This window comes from Charadrius vociferus, unplaced genomic scaffold (assembly GCF_000708025.1).
Source record: "Charadrius vociferus isolate BGI_N301 unplaced genomic scaffold, ASM70802v2 scaffold455, whole genome shotgun sequence".
Lineage (NCBI taxonomy): Eukaryota > Metazoa > Chordata > Aves > Charadriiformes > Charadriidae > Charadrius > Charadrius vociferus.
The window spans coordinates 5,966,765-5,990,116 of NW_009648550.1; the positions used below are offsets into that span (position 1 = coordinate 5,966,765).

At 43.6% G+C, this 23,352-nt stretch overlaps 1 protein-coding gene across 1 annotated transcript in view; it reads left to right on the forward strand.

Moving 5' to 3' along the window:
• PLCB1 (phospholipase C, beta 1 (phosphoinositide-specific)) overlaps positions 1-8,522 on the forward strand; it is a 394,102-nt gene extending 385,580 nt beyond the window's left edge. The window contains exon 32 of the mRNA XM_009886082.1: positions 8,292-8,522. Within this exon, the coding sequence (XP_009884384.1) occupies positions 8,292-8,522 (231 nt within the window). The remainder of the gene's footprint in view (positions 1-8,291) is intronic.
• Positions 8,523-23,352: the final 14,830 nt, after the last annotated feature.

The following is a 23,352-nucleotide window of genomic DNA, read 5'->3' on the forward strand; positions in this document are numbered from 1 at the left end:
AATCTGCTTAGTGGAGGGAATAACATGGTCCTTAATGAGAAAGTCCTTCTGTTTCCAATTAAACAAAAATTGCTGCCTATAAATCACTTGATCCCTGAGCTCTGTTCCTCAATTTCACTCTCCCTGTTATTAAGCCTCCATCTGCTTTTAACAATTCTTGCTACTCATATGTCTTTTAATGCTGTATCCCTCCAGAATGACTTTCTAATTAAGTAAGCTCTGAAAATGAAAAGCAGCAGAACAGCAGCTTGCTTGCTCTCTGTACCCTTAATCTGGGAGTCCTCTACGTGCTATTTTGGAAGCTAAATTGAGGTCGCTGACATTATGCATATTTGTTCTCTGATGCAGTCTTAAAAGCCCCCAAATTCAAAATTATCTTTAGGCACATGGGTCAAACACTTGCAGGAAGAAAAATCAGTATTTGGACCTTTAGCAGATTTAGAGAAACAGGGGCCGAGTGAGAAAGGGGCCACAATCTCAGACCAGTATTTCTGTTGCAGTATGCTTTCACTGACCAGTGAAAAGATCAGTGTCACTGGTGTTAAGAAAATAAACACATTCCAATGACACGTGAAAAGGAAAATGGGAGCTTTGCTAAACAGAAATACTCTGTAGAGGTTGAGGCCCCCCTTTTGTTATGAATAGTGTAGTAACCAGTTATTGCCTCTTGTCAAAATGCATTCTGTTGAAATTGCACAGAAGAAATGAATGCAGTTGAGTTTCTCATCAGTAAAACAAAAAGAACAGGTACTATTTTTGTGGAATTAGATATTATACTGCATGTGGGTAGCGCCACAGTAATTATGGGTACAAACTAAAAAACTGGTGAATAAATGCAATAACCAAATACCAAAAAAAAGTCATTATTTTGATATTTTGCTGCCCTCTGCCTCAAGAGGAAATAGCCCAATTTACAAATTTTTCACATTTGGATTCAGGACTCAAATATTATTAAAATCTTTTTAAAAACTTGAGAATAAAGTTTGCTGTTGGAAATGTCAGGCATTGTTGGATATACCAAACTGTTTAGTCCTCAGAGTGCATTTTTACCTGGATTGTTGAGCCAGGATTTAATTCATAATTCACTGCATCATTCAGAGCAAAAATGAGTGTGATCAGGAAAACAAAGTATTTATGAATAACAGAAAATGAGATAGATTTTAAAGGAGGGATAAAAGAAACACAAAACTGAAGAAACTGGTTTTACAGAAAAAAAATGCAAGTGGAATAGAAATTCTGAGACTTAAAAAAGTTCGAATCATATCAAATTTTTGCAGTGGAGGACCTTATCAAAACAAATATGGCAGTAATGAGTGTTTTTGATTCAAGAAAATTGCATTTTGATGGGTTTTTTTTCACCAAGATGTGTAACCAGTTGTATTCCATACATAACTTTATCAAAACATTTTTGCTTGAAGATTAATTCTTTAGATGCATTATAGGTAGTGACCATTCCATTATTTTTGAGCTGAAAATATATTTTAAAAAAGCACGTGAGCTGGAATGAATCCCAGTTCATGTGGAAGTGGGTTGGTTTTGCATCAGATTCCTCTGGCATGGGATCTTAAATGAGGAGGATGGTGCTCTGAGGTCACACCGCTGTGTGGATCAAGCATGCGGTGTCTCAAGCTGTATGGGGAAGGAAGAGAGGGGAAAATTGTTTGAAAAACACTTTCATTACTAACTTCCGAAATGCCACTTTTAAGGTACAATGGGAAGGAGCAGCAGTGTTTGCATTAACAGCTTCAAAGGTGTTGCTGTGGCAGGAAGGGAGATGGGTTGGACATGGTTTCCCCCACAATTTCCCTTTCCCTTGGGCTGCCAAAGTGAGGGGGAGGAGGTCAGATGCAAGTGGTGCTGCCTATCAGCCAGCTCTGTATCCGCCTCTTGTCTTCAGGCCGTGGAGGCTGGCTGTAGGGTAGATGCAGTGGACTTTCACGAAATGCTGGTAACATCACGAGCCCACAGGCATTCCCAAACTCACTATGTGTGTGACAGGGTTACATTTTAATCCGCCGGTTGTTTCTAATGCTCCTGACACCTGAGGTCCTAGATGCAGTTGCGGTTTATGTTTATGCAGATGCCTACTTCCCATGGCTTGAGCTACTGCAAAACTTTTCTTAACTTCACTCTATGCCTGAAACTTCTGGTAGCTCTTTATTAGATTCTTATACCTCATTAGTGCAGCTTGTTTGCTTTTCCACAGTTATCTTAAAACAGTTCTGGAAAAAAAAATAAGATTCTGCAGCAGGAGAGAGGGATGAGATGTATTTCAGGTAGTGAGAAGGGAGAGGAGTTCAGTATTTGAAGCTTAAACTCAGGGACAAGATAATATGAAACACTGTAAATGTGGAATAACTAAGGATTAAGGGGTTCAACTTTTTTTTTATTTTAATTTTCTAATTTTTTTTAACCTAGACACACTCTGTGAACTTCAGGCCTCCTGGTAACTTGTGTTGGCAGCATGTTGCGTTTTTCATGTGATCATTTTATTTTTGTTCTTCGTAGAAACAGAAGTTCATTAGATCACATTGAAAGTATGCAAAAGTCTACAGAGGCTTGATCGGGATAGACTGAAACCACAGTTTCTGCTTCTGTAATTCTTTATTGATCACAGTTACTTTTTTTAATGCTCTGGGCACTATTTTAATGCTACGTTATGGTATGGTTTTTTGGTAGTTTTAATAATAACAGTTAGGTATAAATGCTATCGATAGTTTTAATAATACCATCCAGTTCCTTTTCTGAGTACATTTTCCTTGCTTTAAGCTGAATGACCATATTCATTTTCCCCTCCCACATTCCAAGGAAGGGTTGCTGAGGCCTTTCTCTGAATGATGACCCTTTTTGGAAGGCGGTTGTAGCCAAGGATGCTGAAGAGCCCTTTGAATTGAGAGGGAATGTGAGCCGATCAGCTGGGCAGCTGGCTGGCTGCCAAGAGCTCTGCTCACTAAGGCACAGGCTTAGTCATTTAAAGCCCCGCTCATTTTCTGTCCCTAAGGCTAGGGCCTGTGGTGGTTGGAGTCGAGGTTCAATGGATACGGCGGTGTTCTTCCAGGGCACGAGGGTGTGCGAGCCCAAGCCCCTCAATCACCCACACTGCCTAACGGCTGGCTGCCGTCAAAGGGGCACCTCAGGCACGGCTTCCCTGTGGAAACCCTTGTGGGGTACAGCTAACAGAGGCGGGACAGTCGCAAACAAAGCCCCACCGTATCTACTGTTATTTTGAGCAGGATAAATCGGTGGCCCAGTGGTTCACTGCCTGTTCCCAGCCTGTGCTAGTGGATGTCTAGTTTGATAAGTGATCATATACACGGAGTGGCGGAGAGCCCCTTTCAAGCCAGAGGCAGCTGAGGATGGCACCTCCTGAGCTTCAATCCGTACCTAAGCTAAATTTCTGTCACTCTGTCATTTGCAGATAATAATATTGACACTTACCTGTTTTATAAAGCTGATGTGAGTATCAGCTGATGGTTTTTAACTAGCACTGTTGTGTAAAAAATAAAGGGAAGCGTACATTCAAGAGTTAGAGCTTCTGACCACAGCTGTCAAGAGTGACTAACACATTCATCTCCTGTCCCCGAGGACCCCGCTGCAAACATATAATGATGGCTCCAAGTTTTAAAGTATTAACTCATTGCCTGTAAGTAAAGTACACAGGAGTGTGATTTACCTGAAGAGGAAATAATGTTTCCAACCCCTTGTGGGATACTAAAGCTGCATGGAGGTGACATTAATAAGTCATTTTTGTTGGGGGTTAAAGACAGGACAGAGGATCTATAAGAGGGCAGATAGTGAGATAACAGAAGGAAGAAGGTTGTTATGTGTTAATGGGAACAGCAGTCCAGATAATGATCTGCCCGTCTAATCGTCATTCTCATTTTCCCCCCCTTGTCTGGCTTCAAAAACCTAAAAGCAAGCGTAGGTCACCTTGTTTAGTAGCTAGAGAGCAGAGAAATTGGGGTAGGTGGACTTGTGATGGGAAGGAACCCCAGGGAACAGCAGACTGAACGGTAAGGGCACACAAGGCCAGAGACTGGTGGGGTGCTGGTTGTGCAGAGAGGTTTTTACTTACACACACACACTGACATGGCACTTCATTGTGCCATCAGGCCAAATAAAAGACATACATGACTACTGCTACTAATGGGAGGGCAGCTTTCCATTAGCAAATGAACTGTAATGTCCCTGTAAAGCCAGAAAATATGGTTATCATTGTCTAATAGAAGGATACTGAGGCTTTAAAAAAAGAAAAGAAAAAAAAGCTGGTTTTTTTGAGCCAGCTGGTTTTAAGCAGGCAACTTTTTTCTTTAACCTTGACCCCCAGCTGTTTGTCAATGTTGTGCCCGGGGCCAGTGGTTTAAGGAGAAACATGGCCAATGCACTGTGAGACTGTTGTGGGTTTGCAAGCCCCAGGCTTGCTGAAGGAAGACTTCAGTGAGGGGTCAGGTCTGGCAGTGGGATGGCTGCGTTGCGCCCAGCCTCATCCCATGTGCCCTTCTGGAGCTGGAGTCTTGTGTGATAGCTTGAGGGTTAGGGAATGGGCTCTGAAGTGCGCGTCTGAAGCCAAGCAAAGAAGACTGACAGTACATTTGAAATCAGAAAGAAAACAAATTTTTACACACCGTTGCAGTTTTAATCAACCCTCCTTGTCTACTGTCTGCTCCTTCTCAACTAACTTCAACCTTCTTATGATTAGATAGCTGTATAGACTGTCTCTGGAGACGCCGAAGAGAGAGAGGCAGCTCCAGATTCATGTCATTTCTATTAAACGCTCGACTTAGGGGGGATTATCCACTGGAGGCGCTTTAGGAGACGAATACTAGACACAACTGCTATCTAACAACATGTGTATGGCTGCACTGGGTTCAGATAACGTTCAGTTTCTGAGGGATTTCAAATATTTCTATTGCTTTTAAACCTAATTAAGCAAATCAAGGTTCTGAAGGAGAGCCAGGAGACTTTCTCTGACTTTTGATTTCACATACCTCCTTCTATACCTGAGGTGCCCAAAATTTACGAATTCAGTAATTCCATGTATGACAATGAGGCGGGGAAATGTGGCAGCCCATCTCTGGCTCAGACACTCTGGTATAAAGAAATTCATGTCCTTTTTAAAGTTTTGTCTTCCAGTGTTCTGGAGCCTTTCCCACAATTCCTAGAATTATAAAAAATATTGTATACAGAGCGGCCTGTCCCCGCAGGAACTTTAACTGACTTTGTGGGATGCTCAGACACTGCTGCGGATCTGTTTCGGCAGCCCAGAGCCTGGTTGCAAATGCTCCAGAATAGGAAAAGCCGGTGGCGCTTGGTGTGCATTGGTGCACAGCGTGCTCAGAGCCCACTGGCATGCCGTGCCTCTGCCATTGCTGCTCTTTCAGATTAACCCAAGGAATTTTTTATCCAATCTGTGGCATAAATCTCCCTCTGACTGTGATAGCATCTTGGAGTAATTGTCATAAATAAACAGAAGGCCTCGTCTTCCCCTCCCTCGCATTTTAAGAAGTGCGGGGGTATTTAGTAGTAAACAGTAATCAAAGGCATGAATGCACCATGATGGTAGACCTTTTGCCTCAAACATAATCTTTGGCTTTGCCATACGACTTAGGTGAGTGCCATGCTGCCATCACTCTGAAGTAGAGACCAGTGCAGATGTAGGGTCTCGGTGGTTGGGAAGCTCACTGGGCAGCAGGCATGGAGTCCTGGGGCTGCAGGGCCCCAGTGGTGGGCTGGGCAATGAGGGATGATCAGGATCAAGTTCAACAAGGGTAAGTGTAGGGTACTGCATCTGGGGAGGAATAAACCCATGCGTCAGTACAGGTTGGGGGCTGACCTCCTGGAGAGCAGCTCTGTGGAAAGGGACCTGGGAGTCCTGGTGGACAACAGGATGACCATGAGCCAGCAATGTGCCCTGGCGGCCAAGAAGGCGAATGGCATCCTGGGGTGCATCAAGAAGAGTGTGGCCAGCAGGTTGAGGGAGGTCATCTTCCCCCTCTACTATGCCCTGGTGAGGCCGCATCTGAAGTACTGCGTCCAGTTCTGGGCTCCCCAGTTCAAGAAAGACAGGGATCTGCTGGAGAGGGTCCAGCAAAGGGCTACGAAGATGATTAGGGGATTGGAACCTCTCTCATATGAAGAAAGGCAGAGGGACTTGGGTCTCTTTAGTCTAGAGAAAAGAAGATTGAGGGGGGATCTTATCAATGCTTATAAATACTTAAAGGGAGGATATCAGGGGGATGGGAGCAGTCTTTTTTCAGTGGTGCCCAGTGATAGAACGAGGGGTAACGGGCACAAGCTTGAACATAGGAAGTTCCATCTTAACATGAGGAGGAACTTCTTTACTTTGAGGGTAGTGGAGCACTGGAACAGGCTGCCCAGAGAGGTTGTGGAGTCTCCCACTCTGGAGACATTCAAAACCCGCCTGGACGCTGTCCTGTGCAACCTCTTGTAGGTGACCCTGCTCTGGCAGGGGGGGTTGGACTAGATGATCTCCAGAGGTCCCTTCCAACCCTGACCATTCTGTGATTCTGTGATCCTTTGTGGGGTTTTCCTGTCAGCCACACTATGGCACTGTTCCTCTGATCATACATGTCCTCTCAGAAGTGTTCTCAAAATGGAGACAAGAGGAGGATCCCTTAAAAAATTTGTATCTAGACATAAAGCCAGAAAACAAAGGAAGTTCAGGAAAAAAAGAAGGATACTGCATGAAAGAAGGGTGTTATGGTAGTGATTGTCTAACAGTTGATACAAATATATATTTCAGAGGCAGGGTGTATTTAATGCAACCATTTGTGCCTCAGACGTGGTGTTTGTCAGCACTGTCACACCGAGGTGGGAAACTGAGGCCAGAACAGCAGGAAAATTGCCAGAAACAAGGCAGGAAAGGAGCTTTAGCAGGAGAACCAAAAGGAAAAAGCCAGATCATAGATCCTGAGGAAGAAAAGCTGCAAAATTTGTCTAATTAAGGAATGTAGAACTAGACCAGGTGAGCTAAGGACGTTGATTTGCACATCAGGAGAAAGGAGAAGAGGCCTCACAAAAATAAAATCAGAGATGCTGGATGAAAACCAGGACAGAAGCACGGGGAATGGGATTGGAAGGGCTCAGAGGGAGGGGTAGTGGTACAGTCACATGCTGTGGACAGACCAAGGATGTTAAGAGTAGTATAGGTCCTAATGTTCGAGTGAAAACTTGTATCACCTGTTGAGAGCCATTGCAACAGGGTGAAGGAGACTTGTAACTAGATAGGATAGACTCAAGCGTAGAGCTGGAGGATCAGAATTCATAGCACCTTTATATCTCCTGGAAAAAATATAGCTCAAAACACAATTGCCTAGGAAACTATAGTGAAACTGCTGCAGCTACAGTTAGCAGAACCTGACTCCCTCTTTTTAAGAAGGTGAGTGGGTGGATGGATGGATGGATGGAGTGGGTTTGGCTTTGGAACTCACCGCTTTTGCTTCCTGCTGTGCTCATATTGGTCATGATAAAAAATGGGCTTTGTCTTCAGTCAAAACCTTCATTCACATTAATGTTTTTTAAATAATGGATTGTGCAGATCCTAATATGGGCACTAAAAACAAAGGCTATACAAATAAATACTGGGAAAGGGCCCACAGCTTCCTGAAGACTGATAGCCAGATTTCTTTCTGCATGCCTTTTGCATCCTGTTGATGATATGACACTTTTTCCCCAGTAATGTCCAAGACACATACTGCATTAATCAGATAATGTAACTTTCCATGATCTAGCCCTAAGAAATGTAATATAACTTTTTTTCCCCTCCCTCTTTGACTGCCTTTGACAACTGACTTTTTCCTAATGGTTTCTCCAACCCAAGAAATCTGGCAAAAGTTATTATATTGTTCTCAGAGCAATGTTTGTGGTGTGATTAATGTGTGATTAGCTCCCCGAAGCTTAACTAAGGCCTTGCTCCTTCAAAGGCCTGTCTGTGATCCATATTGCACTTGAATCGGGTCTTGTGAAAGCCAGTGGGAGTATGGACACCAATACAGCTAAATCCATGCATATTTTAAGGATTTGGGTACCCAAGGATGGTAACCAAAACCAGCCTTATGCACAAATGGCCGCACATTCCTTCAGCTTTGCAATGACCGCATGGAAATCAATAGGCGTATTGGGTGTGTGGCTCTAATATGAAAAAGAAATATATTCGTAAGTCATGCAAAAATGCGTTATTAATTACCCCCCGCCTCATGTGGCGTGTTCCCCATACTGTAGCACTAGTCACATTAGATACACCTGAAGACGGCTTGTCTCTTTTGTTGTAGTTGCAGGTGGAACTTGATCAGGAATATCAAGACAAATTCAAAAGACTGCCTTTGGAAATTCTGGAGTTCGTACAGGAAGCCATGAAAGGGAAAATCAGCGAAGATGGAGACCACAGTTCTGCCCCCTCTTCCCTGGCATCTGACAGTGGAAAATCAAATCATAAACCTCTGCAAAGTGAAGAGGAATTGGAAGAAGATAACCCAGAAAAAGTATTTGATACTACTTTTTAACTGTCCAAGCAACAATCAGTGCGCCAGGGCGCACAGCTCCCCAGCTGCCCTTCTCTGCTCTCCCGATGTGAGCTGCCACTGAAGCGCTTCGGGAGGCAGGAGGAATCTGCATTCAAGTGCACATTTCCCAAAAGGAACATTTTATAAAAAGTATTGTGCAAAGGTCTTCATTCTCATTCTTCATCTTATTATTATTCTAAAGCTTAGTGCAGCTGTAATGGAAAAATTAATATGTTAACCATCCTCTCCTCTTGTTTTTGCCCCCCCCCCCCCCTTTTTTTTTTGGCCAATTTACAATGGGTAATTTTCTGGCCATGTTCACTGTTAAGAATGTTTAATGAAGACCAGTGTATTGTACAGAGACAAATGTCTGCAGATTTCCTTTTGAAGTGCCAGTGCAAAGTACTCCAAGCTAATATAGATCCTAGAGAATATTATAACAGTACTTAATCATATTTGTTTCCTTCTTTATAACTGCACCTTGACAGCTGTACCATCATTGTACATTTGCACTGAAACATTTAATCCTTTTTAGCTTTGCAAGCACTGGTGGCTTGCTGTCTTGATATTATGTTTATCATATGGAAAGAAATATATTTGCTGCTGAAAATTCTTGGAACTGTGGGGACAGGAGGAAAACAAAGAGAAGAACTCTGCCTGGAGATTGGCGGTTTCTGTGTATGTCTGTGTTTGTTACACCGTGTGAGTGCATATATGTTTGTGTATATATATATATATATATATATATAGCTATATGTGCACACACATCCGTCTATATACGCACGCGGCATGTTTCTATTTGAAGTCGGCATGGTCTCTTGGCCAAATGAAATGTTTCAGGGATACATGAATAGAGAGAATCTTTCTGAAAGCTAACATCTGGGCTATACTGCTATAAAATAGTCATCGAATCATAAAATTCTTTTTGTGGTGTTAGTGTTGTAAATCACAGTAGTTTTAGAATATAAATTTGATACATATTTTGCAGACTCAAAAGTATTGATTTTAAGTATCATATTTTAAGCTTACTGAATTTGATAGGATTATAAAATGTTTAGGACTACAGTATTTGAAATTTAACAGAATCTTCCATTATTTTTAAGACTGAGGTTCAGTTTTACTAAGGTCTGAAATTTAAAAGCAAAATATAAAAACCTGATCACTGTTATTTAAAAACATATATTAATCTGTTTAACTGACTTCTTAAAATAAGAACAATCAAAGTTAATGTACTGTATGATATGCATGAGAGAAGTAAGAGCACATTTTGAGAAATTTATATCAGAAGACAGAGAGACTTTGTGAAAGTCAGGATATTTGAACATGGGAATAAATGCTATTCTCTGGATTCCCATTCTAACGGAAACAGGAACTATGAAACATTACATGCGGATTCTGATTTGTACCGAAGCCAATGTGTAATGCTAAAGGCCTTTCCCTCAGCCGCACAGTGAAGAGGCGTCTTAGGGCAAAAGGGTAAATTAGCTCAAAAGACATAGATTTGTGTTGAGAGGCTTGATCCTGCAAACTCGCATAAATGACTCGTCCTGTGTACCACCGGGCTCAGTGCAGCTGTTCTGGGGAATAACGTTCTGGGGAATAACATTCACATACACGCTTGCAAGATCGGGGCCTTACTTTGTATTAAAAAGCGATAGGAGAAGGCAGTCCATGACATAGGCGGGCATTTTAATACATTGTAACAATTAAGTTACTTTACTTCCATTCCCTCAGGATTTTAGTACTTTAAAGTAACTTATTTTATTTAAATTTAAGCAATAAAATACAAATCAAGCTTAAGTTTTCAGTTAAATAATGGTGTGTGTATATATATAAGTTCAAATCTTGGAAAACAAACAGTATTTTGATGTTTCTTTTTTAAACTTAGAGCAGAAAGAAAGAAAAATTGCACATTGTTTGGAGGTCATATTTTGAATTAAACTCTTCCGGTTTATGATGATGAAATTAGTGAACGTGAAATTCAAAAATCTGACTTTCATCTTAATGCTAGGAAAGGGGAATCCTCTGTTAATCCTTGTTTTGCACTTTGAAATCAATCTTAATCACTGATTGAAAACGTACAGAGTCAAGATGTAATGCTGCATTTTATAAAGTAAAAATGACATATTGTCTAAATTATTTAAAGAAAACTAATAGCAGTGTTCACAATAAAATTGAAGACTATTGCATTGTAGAAACCGTTGTACAGCGCAGGCTTTTTGGTAAAATCTTAGCTCCTTTGAATTTCAGCACTAAATTCCCGTGGAATTCAGCGGAGCCGGGACTTCACCAGTCTTTAAAGAAACTTGGGCAAATACCAATTAACCTTTTATTTATATTTAAAAATAAATAAACATACTGGTTGGATTAAATATACTATCAGCTGTAGTCATTTTACAGTAACGTTTGTATTTGACCATTTCCTGTACTCATGTTTTTTTATATCTGTACAGTGCCACTTTCTGCAGGTGTAAGGTAGTGTGTAATACTGTACATCTTGCATTGTTCAAACTATTTCAGTGAAAACAGATATCATTTAATATTGATATTACTTGAACTAGAGTAAGATAATGAAAAAAGGGTCTTTATGATGTGCAAGTCTTGTGCCTTTTATGTATTTGCCTTGTTCTGTGTTGAATGTGTGGAAATGCTGTATCGTGGACTTTCTGCTGTATAGAATAGAGCTGTCTATATTAAACTAGGTCGTGCACTTCAGATATCTTTACACTACTGAAAATAGCTTGGTTTTGGCAGTATAAACAGAATTTTAAAAATTCTAATGAAGGCCAGACATTTTAGATTTAACATGTTCATAATTATGTTAATTAATGCTCATGTATTAGCTAAACATTCACTGAAAGATAACTAAAGGGACATCATTGCTTGCCTTTCTTTGAAATCAGTGTTGCTCTTGTACATTGTATTAATAGTGTCTGTGATTGATTAGTCCTTGATGATTTGCTTTCCAAGTAGGATGAAATATTTCAGTTACATGTACATATTTTTTGGTTCTCAATCTATGATTGTTTCAGAGGCATAATTCACATTTTTGTAAAAATTCTATGCAATTTTGTGGCATGATGTTTCTTCCACTTGTAATTTTATGTGCTTACATTACAGATCCAAAGGACAAATAAAAATTTCTTAACACAAGACGGTCGTTTTCTCTGTTCATTGACTTGAAAGCCTCAGCAGACTCCAGAGACCTTGCTTACATCAAAGACCTTACCCTGTCCCCTTTGCTTCTGGGAAGGGCAGTGCCACGAGAAGTGAGTGAAGGTTCCCTGCAGGCTCTTGTGTTCACAACAACGAGAACAAGAAATTGCACATGCCTGGGCATCCCCCATCCCTCCCAGCAAAATGTGCGTTTGCTGGTGCTCTGAAACAACAGGAAACCAAAAACACACGGCAGCCAATGAACTGGTAAGAAAATGTATTGGTTTACAGGACAGGCTTTTGTAGAACAGCAATTGCCATGGTTTTCAGCCATACCTGTAAACTGCCTCCACAAATTACAGCAGCCTTACTTCTTTTCCACTGCCCCAGCTGTTTTGCTAATCATCTATGCAATTATATATGTGCTGTGAAACATACCTTTGCAGGGGCCTTTGCAATGCCCTGAGAGCATTGAAAAATAAATCTATTCCTTTGGCTTTTGACTTTCCTTCCCCTATTTAATTTACAATGTAAAAAATTATCTCTGGGAGAAGAGATAAGCAGGTATATTAATCCAGTGTACTAAGGGATATGCTTATTAAAACAAATAGTCTCCAAGGCAGCTAGACTCGCATTGCTCACTAGGAGGGTTGTGGGGAAATGGGGTCTGATGAGGGGGATGGACACGGCAAGAGCAGGCAAGAAAGGGAGGAACAGAGCTGAAAGTCGAGCCCATGAATTTGACGAAGTAAGACTAGGACAGAAAGACTAAGGGGAGGAAGAGGGGGGACAGGCGAGTGAAAGAAAGGAAAAATAGGCTCGTTTCCTTCCCAAAGGAGGAGCAGTGGGGTGTGAAATCAAGAGCGGGATTTGCCGAGGCCCCATTAGCGAGCTGCCCATCGTGTAGCGAGGCAGGCAAGGGGAGGCAGAAGGCAGTGTGGGGCAGGGAAGCAGTGAAGCGGCAAGAATTTCAGGAGGACAAGGGGGAGACGGTGACGGCGAGGACAGAGGGAAAGCCAGGAGGCCATGGGAAGGATCAGGAAACAACCCTCTGCTCCCACGGGGCTCAGAGAGGCAGGATTCTCACAGCTGGCCGAGCAGACGACCTCGCTGTTTGTTGTACTTGAGCCACGAGAGGCTGACTTGGCTGCTGAGGAGAGAGGGCAATGGGCTGGGATGTGTGGAAGAGCTATTTGGAGGCTGACCAAGGGGAAGATGGTGTCCCAGAGGCCAAGCAATGGGACCAGAGCTGCTATGTGAAGCAAGCCCATTGGGTTGCTGAAGCTTCAAGTGGATTCTGCAAATGCAGAATGCATTCTGGTGATGGCCAGAAGAAAAACAATCCCACCACAGCACCAGGAGTCTGCTACTACCAGCTGGGGACAGTGATCAAAGACTTCATTTTGCCCTCAAAGGGAATGCTTTGATAACTAGTGCCAGGTTCCACCATGAATAATTGATCCTCAGCTTTGTAAGCCTTACATCATTTCCTTCACAGTGATGCAGCTTCAAGAAGAGGGCTAGAGGGTGCCCAGATCCAACTGAGAGGTTGGAGTGGGCGTTGGGGAACATCGCTGAGCAGGGCAGGAAGACCTTAGAGCGGGCGAGCAGGGCTGTACAACCAGGCCTCCTAAAACATGGGCATGCACTTGAACCCTAGGAAATAATGTTGAGGTAAGAAGCTGTACCTTTGACTGGCATGAACAGGGGGTTCACTCACAAGGACTATATTACAGCCTTGGATTTCAGGAGAGCTCTGAGTGCGGGAGCTGCACAAGTCAAGTCTGCCAGACCTGACTAAAGCAGCCAAGCTCCTGAAACCACTAAGTTTCAGCTGCAAAAATTCAGGCCAGCATTTCTTACTGACACATCAGCTTCAACAACTGCATTTGGCTTGTTTGGGCACTCATTCAAAGACCTCTTGCTTGCTCCAGTACCTACGCAGGGAGTACAAGAACCTAACTCCTAATCTGAATTTCACTTCTGATGTCAGGCATCAAGGAGCCACATAGTTTCTGGCTATGGTAGCATTACCTAATGTGAAAATGGCTAACTCCTCTCTTGGATTTATCCCTAATCATGCACAGAAGACACCTGATGGCCAAGTGAGACGAGAGAGTGAATGCCATTTCCCACAGAGTGGAAACAGTTAACACTGACCTCCCTTCCCAGCTCTGCCCAGAAATGGAGCTTCCCTAAATACACACAGCAGGATTCACTTGGCCATCATCAGACCTAGTTCCTCCTCAGCGTGATGGCCCTACCCTTACTTTTCTCTTCTTTAAGGGCTCAGTAGGAGAAGGAGTCATCCCTGTTCAGTGAAGGAAGAGCTACTTAGCAAAAGGGCCAGTGCAGGAAATTAAAGCCATGTGCCAAAAGCAGCAGGTGATCATCATTAGTGAAGGAAGCCAACCGTAGAAACACGTTCTGGGATTAGAAAAAGGTCCTCTAAAGAGAGGCTATCTGCTTGTGTGCACTGGTAGCACAGTCTGCAGGAGGAAAGGCTTGGCGCTTGTACTGCTTCCCACAACACACTTCCTTGTTACTTCTTCTAAGTGGGTTTAGAGGTTCAGTTCTCAGGTTCCTCAGGATCATGGGGGTAGCATGATGGAAAGTAAGATCTGAGAGAAAAAAAAACTTGAAGAATTGAAAAATCCAAGTGTTCCGCTTGCAGATGGTAAAGGAGAAAATACTGGAGGTAACACATCGACTGTTGTATATCTGATACGATTTTAAAGGGCTGGGGTTTGTGGAATGGTGGGCTGAAAAACATGGTGAGGAGTGCTAATCATCTTGGATAAATCCCAACCAGAGCAGGTAAAAGGGCTTTAAGTAGCACTGGAGGAGCCAAGCTCTAATTAGGAACAAATTGAAGCCAACCTGATGAACGTGAAGAGAAGAAATTTAAAAGCTGCTGCTGTATCAATGGAGGAAGCCTGGCTAATGAGCAGGAGAACTTAGCAACTTCCATCACTGAAAACTGTAATGTAATTAGTGTTACTGAGCTGCAATGGCGTAATTGGCCTGTTCAAATAAGTGATTATAGCCCATGTAATGGGGATCAAATCACTTAAAAAGAAAAAGGTGGGAAATCAAACTTTGGTCTATTCTTGGGTAAGATTAAGTTTAGTTGGTAAATGTCACTGTATTTATCTCATCTATGGATGGCAGGAACTGTGAGCAGGGCAGATGACTTGCCTCCAGCTGGAAAAGAGGTTATAGGTGCGAAATACTCTGTCTGGGTTTTGTACTGGCATTTTCAGGATGGTTCAGAGAGAAGCCAGCTCTGTACACTCCCTGGGCTATAGACTGATGGCTGAAGGTTGGGCTTCACAGGAAAACCACTGGTGGCTGGTGGGAAGGCGTAACACCAGCTGACAGAAACAAGCAAGTTAGAGACAGAGAACAATATTCTTTATTTTCTTCCTTTCCGCATAAGCACACCAGAGATGATTAATTTTAAGCACGAACAGAAAAAGTGGATGATGTACTGCATAGGATGGTGCCATGTTGTGTTACTCGTGCCATGCGGTCAATGTGAATGCAGCAGAGAGGAAGGTGATGGACAAGCCAGACCAGATGATCTCACAGTGTTTCCTGGCCTTAAGGTCCATGAATCTTATCACAGTGTTCTTCTCTTGGAGATTTCTTTTCCATCAGGAAAGCACTTTCAAATGCAATCACTCAGAGGTCGTGATAACCTTTGGAAAGGTTTGCTAATGTCCTCTTCATTGCCAGGGGTTAGTAAAGTAACCCTGAGCGTGGTCTCTGTGGTTCAGCCATATGGGATGTCTCCCAGAAAACAAGCTGCCTCTCTCCAAGGGTGTAAATCAGTAAAAATATGGCATCCCAGGAGCCCTCAGCAATAAATAAGGAAACTCAACCCAAGTGCTCTCGCAGCTCGCCACCAGCTGAGTGGAGCAGATGAACTCCCCAGCTGGAAGCTAACCCAAGCTGTAAAGGCTGCGGTAAGACACATCTCTGACTCATTGAATGCTGCCTGTTGGCCTCAGGGAAACAGCTGGAGACAGAGCCTCAGGGGGCAGCAGCCACGACAGGCCACGATTTCCATCCAAGGGTGCAATGATCTCAGCAGAGAGCTCAGTTCCTCAAGCTTCCCTCTCCATCTAGGGGAAAAGCCTCTCCTGATGAGAGGGGACTTCTAGAAGTAGGAAACAGCCTGTATTCCCTTCAGTAAATAAATATTACACCCTGCTTTCACTTTGCTGCTGCAAAATGCTCCCTCTGATCGTTAAGCCTGAGACAGCAGCACAACCGTCAGCAGGGCTGTTAGCTGCCATGATTTATGGGCTGGAGGAGACCACAGAGGCCCCTTCAAGCCATCTGTGCCTTGCTTAGAAACCTGTAGGCAGCTACCAGGCCCAGCTGGAGAGGGAGGGAAAGGAGACGGGTCCTTTCCCACTCCCCAGGAGGTTATTTGCTGCACTGGGTGGGCAACAGGGCTGGTAGCCCCCTTGGCAGGGCCAGGGATGGCGCAGAGCTGGTGCCAGCGGTATGTGTTGTCCTGCATCACCCGGATTCATACCGCACATGGAGTGATGGCATGAAATGCCACCATGCTGTGGGACCCCAGGCAGCGCAGGGACCCTGGGCAGCACAGGGTCTCTGCTCTCTGTGTGCTGCCGAGAAACCCTGCACTGCCTCTCTTGCACAGGACCCAATTTAGCCCAGTGCTTTGGAGCATTCACCAGTGAGTGCCTCCTGCATCTTGCTGCTATTAGCTCCTTTTATTATATTAAGGTCCTGGAAATAGGAAGAAAACACCCTGGTATCGTGTTGATAGCAACAAAATAATTGCTCTGCTTTCCCTGAGGAAATCCAGCTTTGGGCAGGCACTCTCCCTTTGTGCTGCAGCTTTTCATGAAAACCAACTATATTCTATTGCCACAATTTAAAACCCATATCTAGCTTTACAAATTCCCATTCCCTCAGCCTGGTGACAGATTGGGGAGCTGTGATAACTTTCTTGTGTCAAAGTAACTAATGAGAAGGAAATTATCTGGCTCTCTATGGAAATGCTGCTGTTCTCAACTCCTCGGGGGATGCCGCAGGTCCCTGCCTGCAAACTGATACCGCGACATGCCACGTGACGGCTGTGGACCAGGGGTGCTGCCAGATGGGGCCAGGGCATGGGGACAAGCCATAGTGGCAAAAATCTTGGTGTTTAACTGGACCTGCTTCACTATGGGTTAAGGTGAATTTGACACAATTATCATTATCTTGCTTCATGGAGTTAATACAGCTAAATATATTTTTTACGCATATTCCAATCATTTACAAGCACTGAGACAGATGCAGCAAAGTACTATTTGATTTTATATAGCGCTACCTTAAAAATAGGTGCATGAAAACCAGCATGGGACCTGCAAGTGAAATGAGAAGGAGCCGTTTTTTACACAAACCAATTCCTATGGCAGGTTCCTGCCCTTCTCCTGTGTTGTGCTTTTGTTTTCAAAACCTTTCCCATCCATTGGCACTAGCTGACGCTCTGCAACAGCCTCAGCAGAAACCCAGGCTGGAGGAGGCGAGGGGCTGCCTTGCCATCCCCAGCAGAGGACAACTGTCAGGCAGAACTGGGCAGACCCAGTGTTCTTTGGAGCTGCTCTGCCGACACACTGGGAATCGCACTTGCACTCTCTGCCCGACTCGCTAGTTTGCAGCCCTAGTCCTAAAATCTATGAAAACTGTGCAATGTTTGATCTAATATATTTGCAATGCCAATGTGCAGCACACATCCTATTTCTTCCCTGATCACTGGGTTTCTGAGCACTCTGAAGAATTGCCAGAAATAAAGAACTAGCTCTATAAAATAATGCTTTTAACTTTTTGTTCCAGAAGGCAATTTCTTCAATATTTCTTAAAGAAATACAGAGGGTATTTCTTGAGCAGCCTGTCTAATCCAATTTACAGCTCGAGGGGGACTCAAACCATCTCCAGGGGCACAAAACACCCACCCTTTTTCCCTCCTGGGTCTTGCCGCTGTGCGTTGTGCCTCCTGCTTCCCCCTCAGCAAGGGTCCCCTGCTTGGCCAGCACAGCCACCCCTCTGACCAGGCACAGGGGCTCCTGCAGCTCTGCCTTGTTTATTCTGGGATGCAGGAGTCTTGGCCTTTCCACCAGCGCATGTCCACCTGCCCATAGGTAGCAGCACCTAAGGAGCATCACTGCAGCATCACCTCCACACCATGTGGTCTTTCTCCCCTCATTAGCTCCACAGACATTAGCACACAGTGTTGTGAGCTCTTTGTGATACAAATTTCTTTAAGTGTCAGAATTTACTAGCCAGGTATTAATATTGATTTTTAGCCTATCTGGAATATAGAGTGAAAAATCTAATGCTGTATTTTATGAAGAACTGTTCCGTACTTTCATAATAGACGTCAGAAAATTCCATCAATTACTGGGGTCTCTTCAGGGGAACTAATTATTGTGCTACACATACCTAGTCTGAAAACTTAATAATATCTCCAGATGCTGCCAAAAGTCCTTTGGAGGTCTTACAGCCCACCAGGGAACCCTCTGCTCTGCTTTTTTTTTTTTTTTTTAAATGAACCATCAAATGTTCTGGGAGGGAGCTGGACTGGAAATCCCACATTCACATGAAGTCAGGGTGGTACTGTTCCTTTTTGGAGAGGAGGGAGGGTATTTATTTTATTTTTTTAATCCCTAGATCATCTTAGATTTGCCTTAGGTCAACTGTTTCACAGTAACTGCCCATTGCCACACGCTCAGGGAACTACAGATAGATCCCTCAGTCTCCAGTGGGAATTGTCCCAGTTATAGCAATTAACAGGCAGCATTTGGGGTGGTTTTCTTGGCGGGGAGAGGTTATCCTAGCATTAGACAGAAGGCAAATGCCAACAGAGGCAAAGCTGTCTTAGTGACTCCTTGCATGAATTCAGCAAGATCCTGGGGGAGCACTGGGTATTTTTTAAGTTGTTGGACCGCTTGACAAAAGCCCAACAGAGCAGCAGGGTCCATCCCAGCATAGACGCATTTTCAATGATCGTGATCACACTGGCTAAAGTGTTATTGGAATATTGCCTCCCTTTCTGAGCTACACGTAACGAGGGTTGTTGCAGTCAACAGCAATGTGTATCAAAAGGAAATGGGAGCGGTGCAAGCTCACAGCAGAAAAGGCATCCCACAGCCCTCTGCAAAAGCCAAAGGTGATGTATTGCCCATGAGAAGACAAACCAGAGTCATGAAACATGCTCTTGTCTTCCCCCATTTTCATGTCCAGATGGCTGCTATGAAACAGGGAGACGTGAAGTATGTGCCTGAGTCTGTCTCAGATGACAAAACCGTACTGGTGGATCATGATAATCCCTTCATGTCCAGACCCCAAGTCCTCTTGGGTGCATTACTCATAACTATGGCTCTCCAAAGAATCATAGAATCATAGATTCTAGATTTTCCTTTAGATGTCTGAGTTTGCTGAAAGATCTGAGAGGGGTTCAAGGGCATAAATTATTCTTTCCATAGCCTATGATAATGTATGATCTTTAAATCACCCCCAGATCTGCCTCTTTCAGATAGTGGAATGAAAATATCGTGCTTGCCCCAAGCCAAGAAGGAGGATCTGGTCCAAATCATGTCATCTTTCAGCAACCCAGCAGCATCGTGGATGCAAATGGTAGGAATGCCTGGAGAAATGCAAGTGCTGGAGGATCAGCACTCAGTATTAGCAATGCACATGCATTTCTTACAATAGTCCTGAGAATTGGGGGCAGGTTTGTAAGGATGTAAGTATGATGTAAATCAGTGCAGTGTGTTTGCTGTGGGGTGATGGACCAGTGGTATCAAGCAGGGCAGGAGTTGTTTGATTCTTCAGTACTACCACCAAACACCAAATTGGGACATTCATGAGGCTTTATTTAAATAAATAATTGATTTTTATTTTTAAAGATAAGAATTATCCCCAGGAATATTACTAGTGCTCGCAGCAGTTACTTATTGCATGCTTGCACCTTCCTCGCTTAGCAGCAGAGGTAGGACTGTTCCTGAGTTGTGAAATGGAAACTACTTCCACATGACTCTAGGTGATGATACTTCCAAAAAACCCAATACACATCGTAACACCTGCAGTAAAATCAGAGTTAGTGATTCTAAATCAGTGAAGGCCACAAACCTACTGACACAGGGAGCCATAGAAGACACGTAGTTGATTAGAAGTGTGCAGTATTTCTATAAAAGGGGCGGGGGGGAAGGGATGGGGGCTGTTTCTCTACAACCACTTTGGGCTCTCTGTCTGGCTAGCACTCCTTATCACATCAGAAATGCAGGCACCAGCCAATAGCGCTTGATCCTGCTTGTCCTGGCAAAATTGCAATCTGCCACCAGTTACAGTGGGAATGGGACTCGTCTTACAATAAATCACATCAATTTACCAGGCAGCTTTCCATGGGACCCGCACTGTGGCTTTGATTGCAGATGAAGCCTATTCAGGCACACTGACAGCCAGGCACTCATGATCACGGCGGCTCGATTTGGGCTAAATCTGTGCTCTCCCTATAGGAGACTTGTAAGGCAAGAAGCAAAGGCATCGACGCACCGTTTAGGCACAGCTCTGCCAAGACTCCTCCTATTGCCACAAAGATATTTCTGCCACATTAGTGCAAAACAATAATATTCATTTAATAATGAAATAGTGATTTCACAATCCTTTTTATTGCAACAAATGAAAAAGCAGTACGGCAAATTGTTGCATCAAGTTGCTTGTTCTAGCCAGCATTTTGGCACATTATGTTTCTATATAGGCAGCTTTTAATTATTAATCATTTAAACTCTTTTGAGAGCTCAATTTTAGTGGATTTTAACAGATAGATTGTATTAGATGTTAGATACTGAGCCCAAGTTTCAACCTGAGGGCACTGGCGGTGACCTTGCACCATTACTTCTGTCCATGGTGGCTGCAGAGATTGACAGCTGAGACTGCACGTGTGAGAAACCCTTTTCTTAACTGTGTATTCATATGAAACAGGCCCTGTGGATTTGCAAAGCTTTGTATTGCTGTCCATTACACTAACTGATTCCTAGCCAAAGTCTTATATTAAAACAAAATAAAAGCTTCCGCTTTTCCCACGTTCACTTCCAGAGGTTTGAAATGCACCCTACCATTCTCAAGAGTTTATTGTTGGTGGCCAAGTAGGACCTGCCATGGACAAGAGAAGCTACAATGAGAAATGCAGAGAGCGCCTCTTTCATTGCTAGATTATAACAGTAACATGGGTTGATTTGAAATGGCTCTCAATGTTAACAAGCCAATGATCGTGTGCGCATACCCTGAGACAGTGATTGACCTGAAAAATGATATATCTGTGTTATCCTGGGATCAAAGGTGTTTGCATTGACTATATTTTGAAGTAGTTGTAAAAGCTGAACGATACCAGGTCCACAAGCTATTGGTAGTGTATGACCATTTCAAAAGAGAAAGATTTTACAAGTCTCTTGCATGTGCATTAATATTAAATCCTCTGGAAAATTTCAAAATGTGAGTTTGCAGCAAGTCCCCCGTGAGAGGATATTCCCCATGAGAAAGAACAAGAGAGGAGAACGTAGCTCGGCAAAGCTGACAGTTTAAACACCCCCAGAGGAAAATATAACCAAGGAAAATATTCTTGTGTATGTGCTGGGTTTGGGGGAGGAGGTTGGGCTTGTTTTGTTAAGCAAATGACCCATGGCACTTCTGCAGAGAAGATCGATCGTAGAGACCAAAATTGTGCATCTCACCTGGGATCAGCAGTCTATGGAAATAGCCGAAAGCTACCACTTTTAAAAGATGCCTCGGTTCTGTCTTCAGTCCAGCTAAATTACTTGGGCAGTCAACCCTGGGATTTTAATGTGTATGGATGTACATTGTGAGGAAGAAAAGCGCCTGGACTTATCTACAGAGACTTGGAACATGTGGGGCAAGTGTTCCAAATTAAGAATGAAAACATTCCATGATTTACGTCAAAACTATAAAAATAAGCACTTTGCACAGCTCATGCCCTTACTGAAGTCAGCATCCCTCATCCAAAACACGCAAAAATTACTTTTAATTACTCCAGCTCATGACAAATAAAACTGTCCTTGGTGTTCTATGGCTAAAATATCTGCCCTGTCTTGATTCTTTTCCTGTAACCATTCCCAGATGCAAGAGGTGCTGTGTAAACATTCAAAACAATGCCACAATACCCATGGCAGAGGACACGGGGAAGGGGGAAGGGAGAAAGCAAGAGGCCTTATTTGTAGCTTTTACTATATTAATATTGTACGACGAGCCTCCCACAAAGCCCCAACTAAGCCTGTGGCCCCAGTGGACTAAACATCGCCTTAAAAATATGTGGACAAAAAAAGCAAGGAAGAGAAAAGGGCTCAGTTTCTGTGGGACTGGCAGCCTATCTCTCCATCCTTGGCAAACTGCATCAAGGTGGTGGAGATAGGGTGGAGAGTTAAAAATGTTCTCGGGTTGCCACGATTCCCGATGTGCCTCTGGGCTGAGCAGAGCTGCTACACTTCAGCAAACGCATTTTCTCTTCCCATAGTCCAGAGCGATATGCAAGGATAACTGCACCAGTTTAACTGCTAGTAGTACCATCCTCTACAAGCAAGGTTATACCACCCTCCTGATGGACAGAAAGTGCATTGCAGTCCTCTGTGGGCCTTGGATGAAGTCCGCTCCTCCCAGGTACTCTAAAAACCAACCCCTATGACAGGACACATCTCCCTGCCAGGCAAAGTCAGATCTCCCCTGAGGCTCCCTGCTGAGATTAAGCTCTGGGCTGTCCTGTGAGGAGTGCAGAGGCAATTGCAACAGCACAAGACAACACAAACGAGCAGCAGACCCCTGCCAAAGCACAGCCGCCCCCATGGGACTGAGTTGCTGGCAGTTCTGCAGACCTGGTGCACCCTTGTAGAGATGGCAGTAGAAGTGTTAAGATCAGTGTGAATGGGAACACCAGAGTATGAAAGGACCAGGAGGAGCAAGCAGCAGGATGAGGGTAATGGGAAGGCATGTATATTAGTAGGCCATGAAGAACCAACACACATCTACAGGCAGCTTCTTCGGCCACCTGGCACAGAAGACAGGGAAGAATGAGTCAATCCTGATGACTCACAGGGGGACTGCATGGAGGGATTGACCCTCATGAGCTCCAGATGGGTATAAAAAGGCAGCTCCAAAGCCAGGCTATGATCATCCTCTCAAGGAGAGGTTGGGTTGTTTTGCAGTGGTCAGCATTGATCTTCCATGGCACTATGAAAGCTCATGGGTAGGTAACCTGGACACCAGCATCACACAGATGTGGTTCTGACTGCTTGTGAATAAGTAAGTGAGAGTATGAATGAATGAAATTGTATTTTGTTTCAAATTGAAATTGTCTTCTGTTGGTATGCAGATTTGCTACAGCAGGGTGCAATGTTACTTCCTACAGTTGAGTCTGCAACTTGATCTCCTGTGGAAGTGTTTGATGGTGTTGTTGGTTTCTAAGTGGAAGAAAGAGACTAAGTATGTCAGTTACTGCAGTAGTTAAAGCTTCTCTAAGCTGCCAGTGAGGATGCCTCCTGCCAGCAGCACTCAGGTGTTGCTCCTTAGGTTGAAAACTTTCCCTTTTGTTGCAAGGGCTCCTTCAATAGAAGTGTCAGGTGCAGAGCAGAGCCCTCAAAGGTAT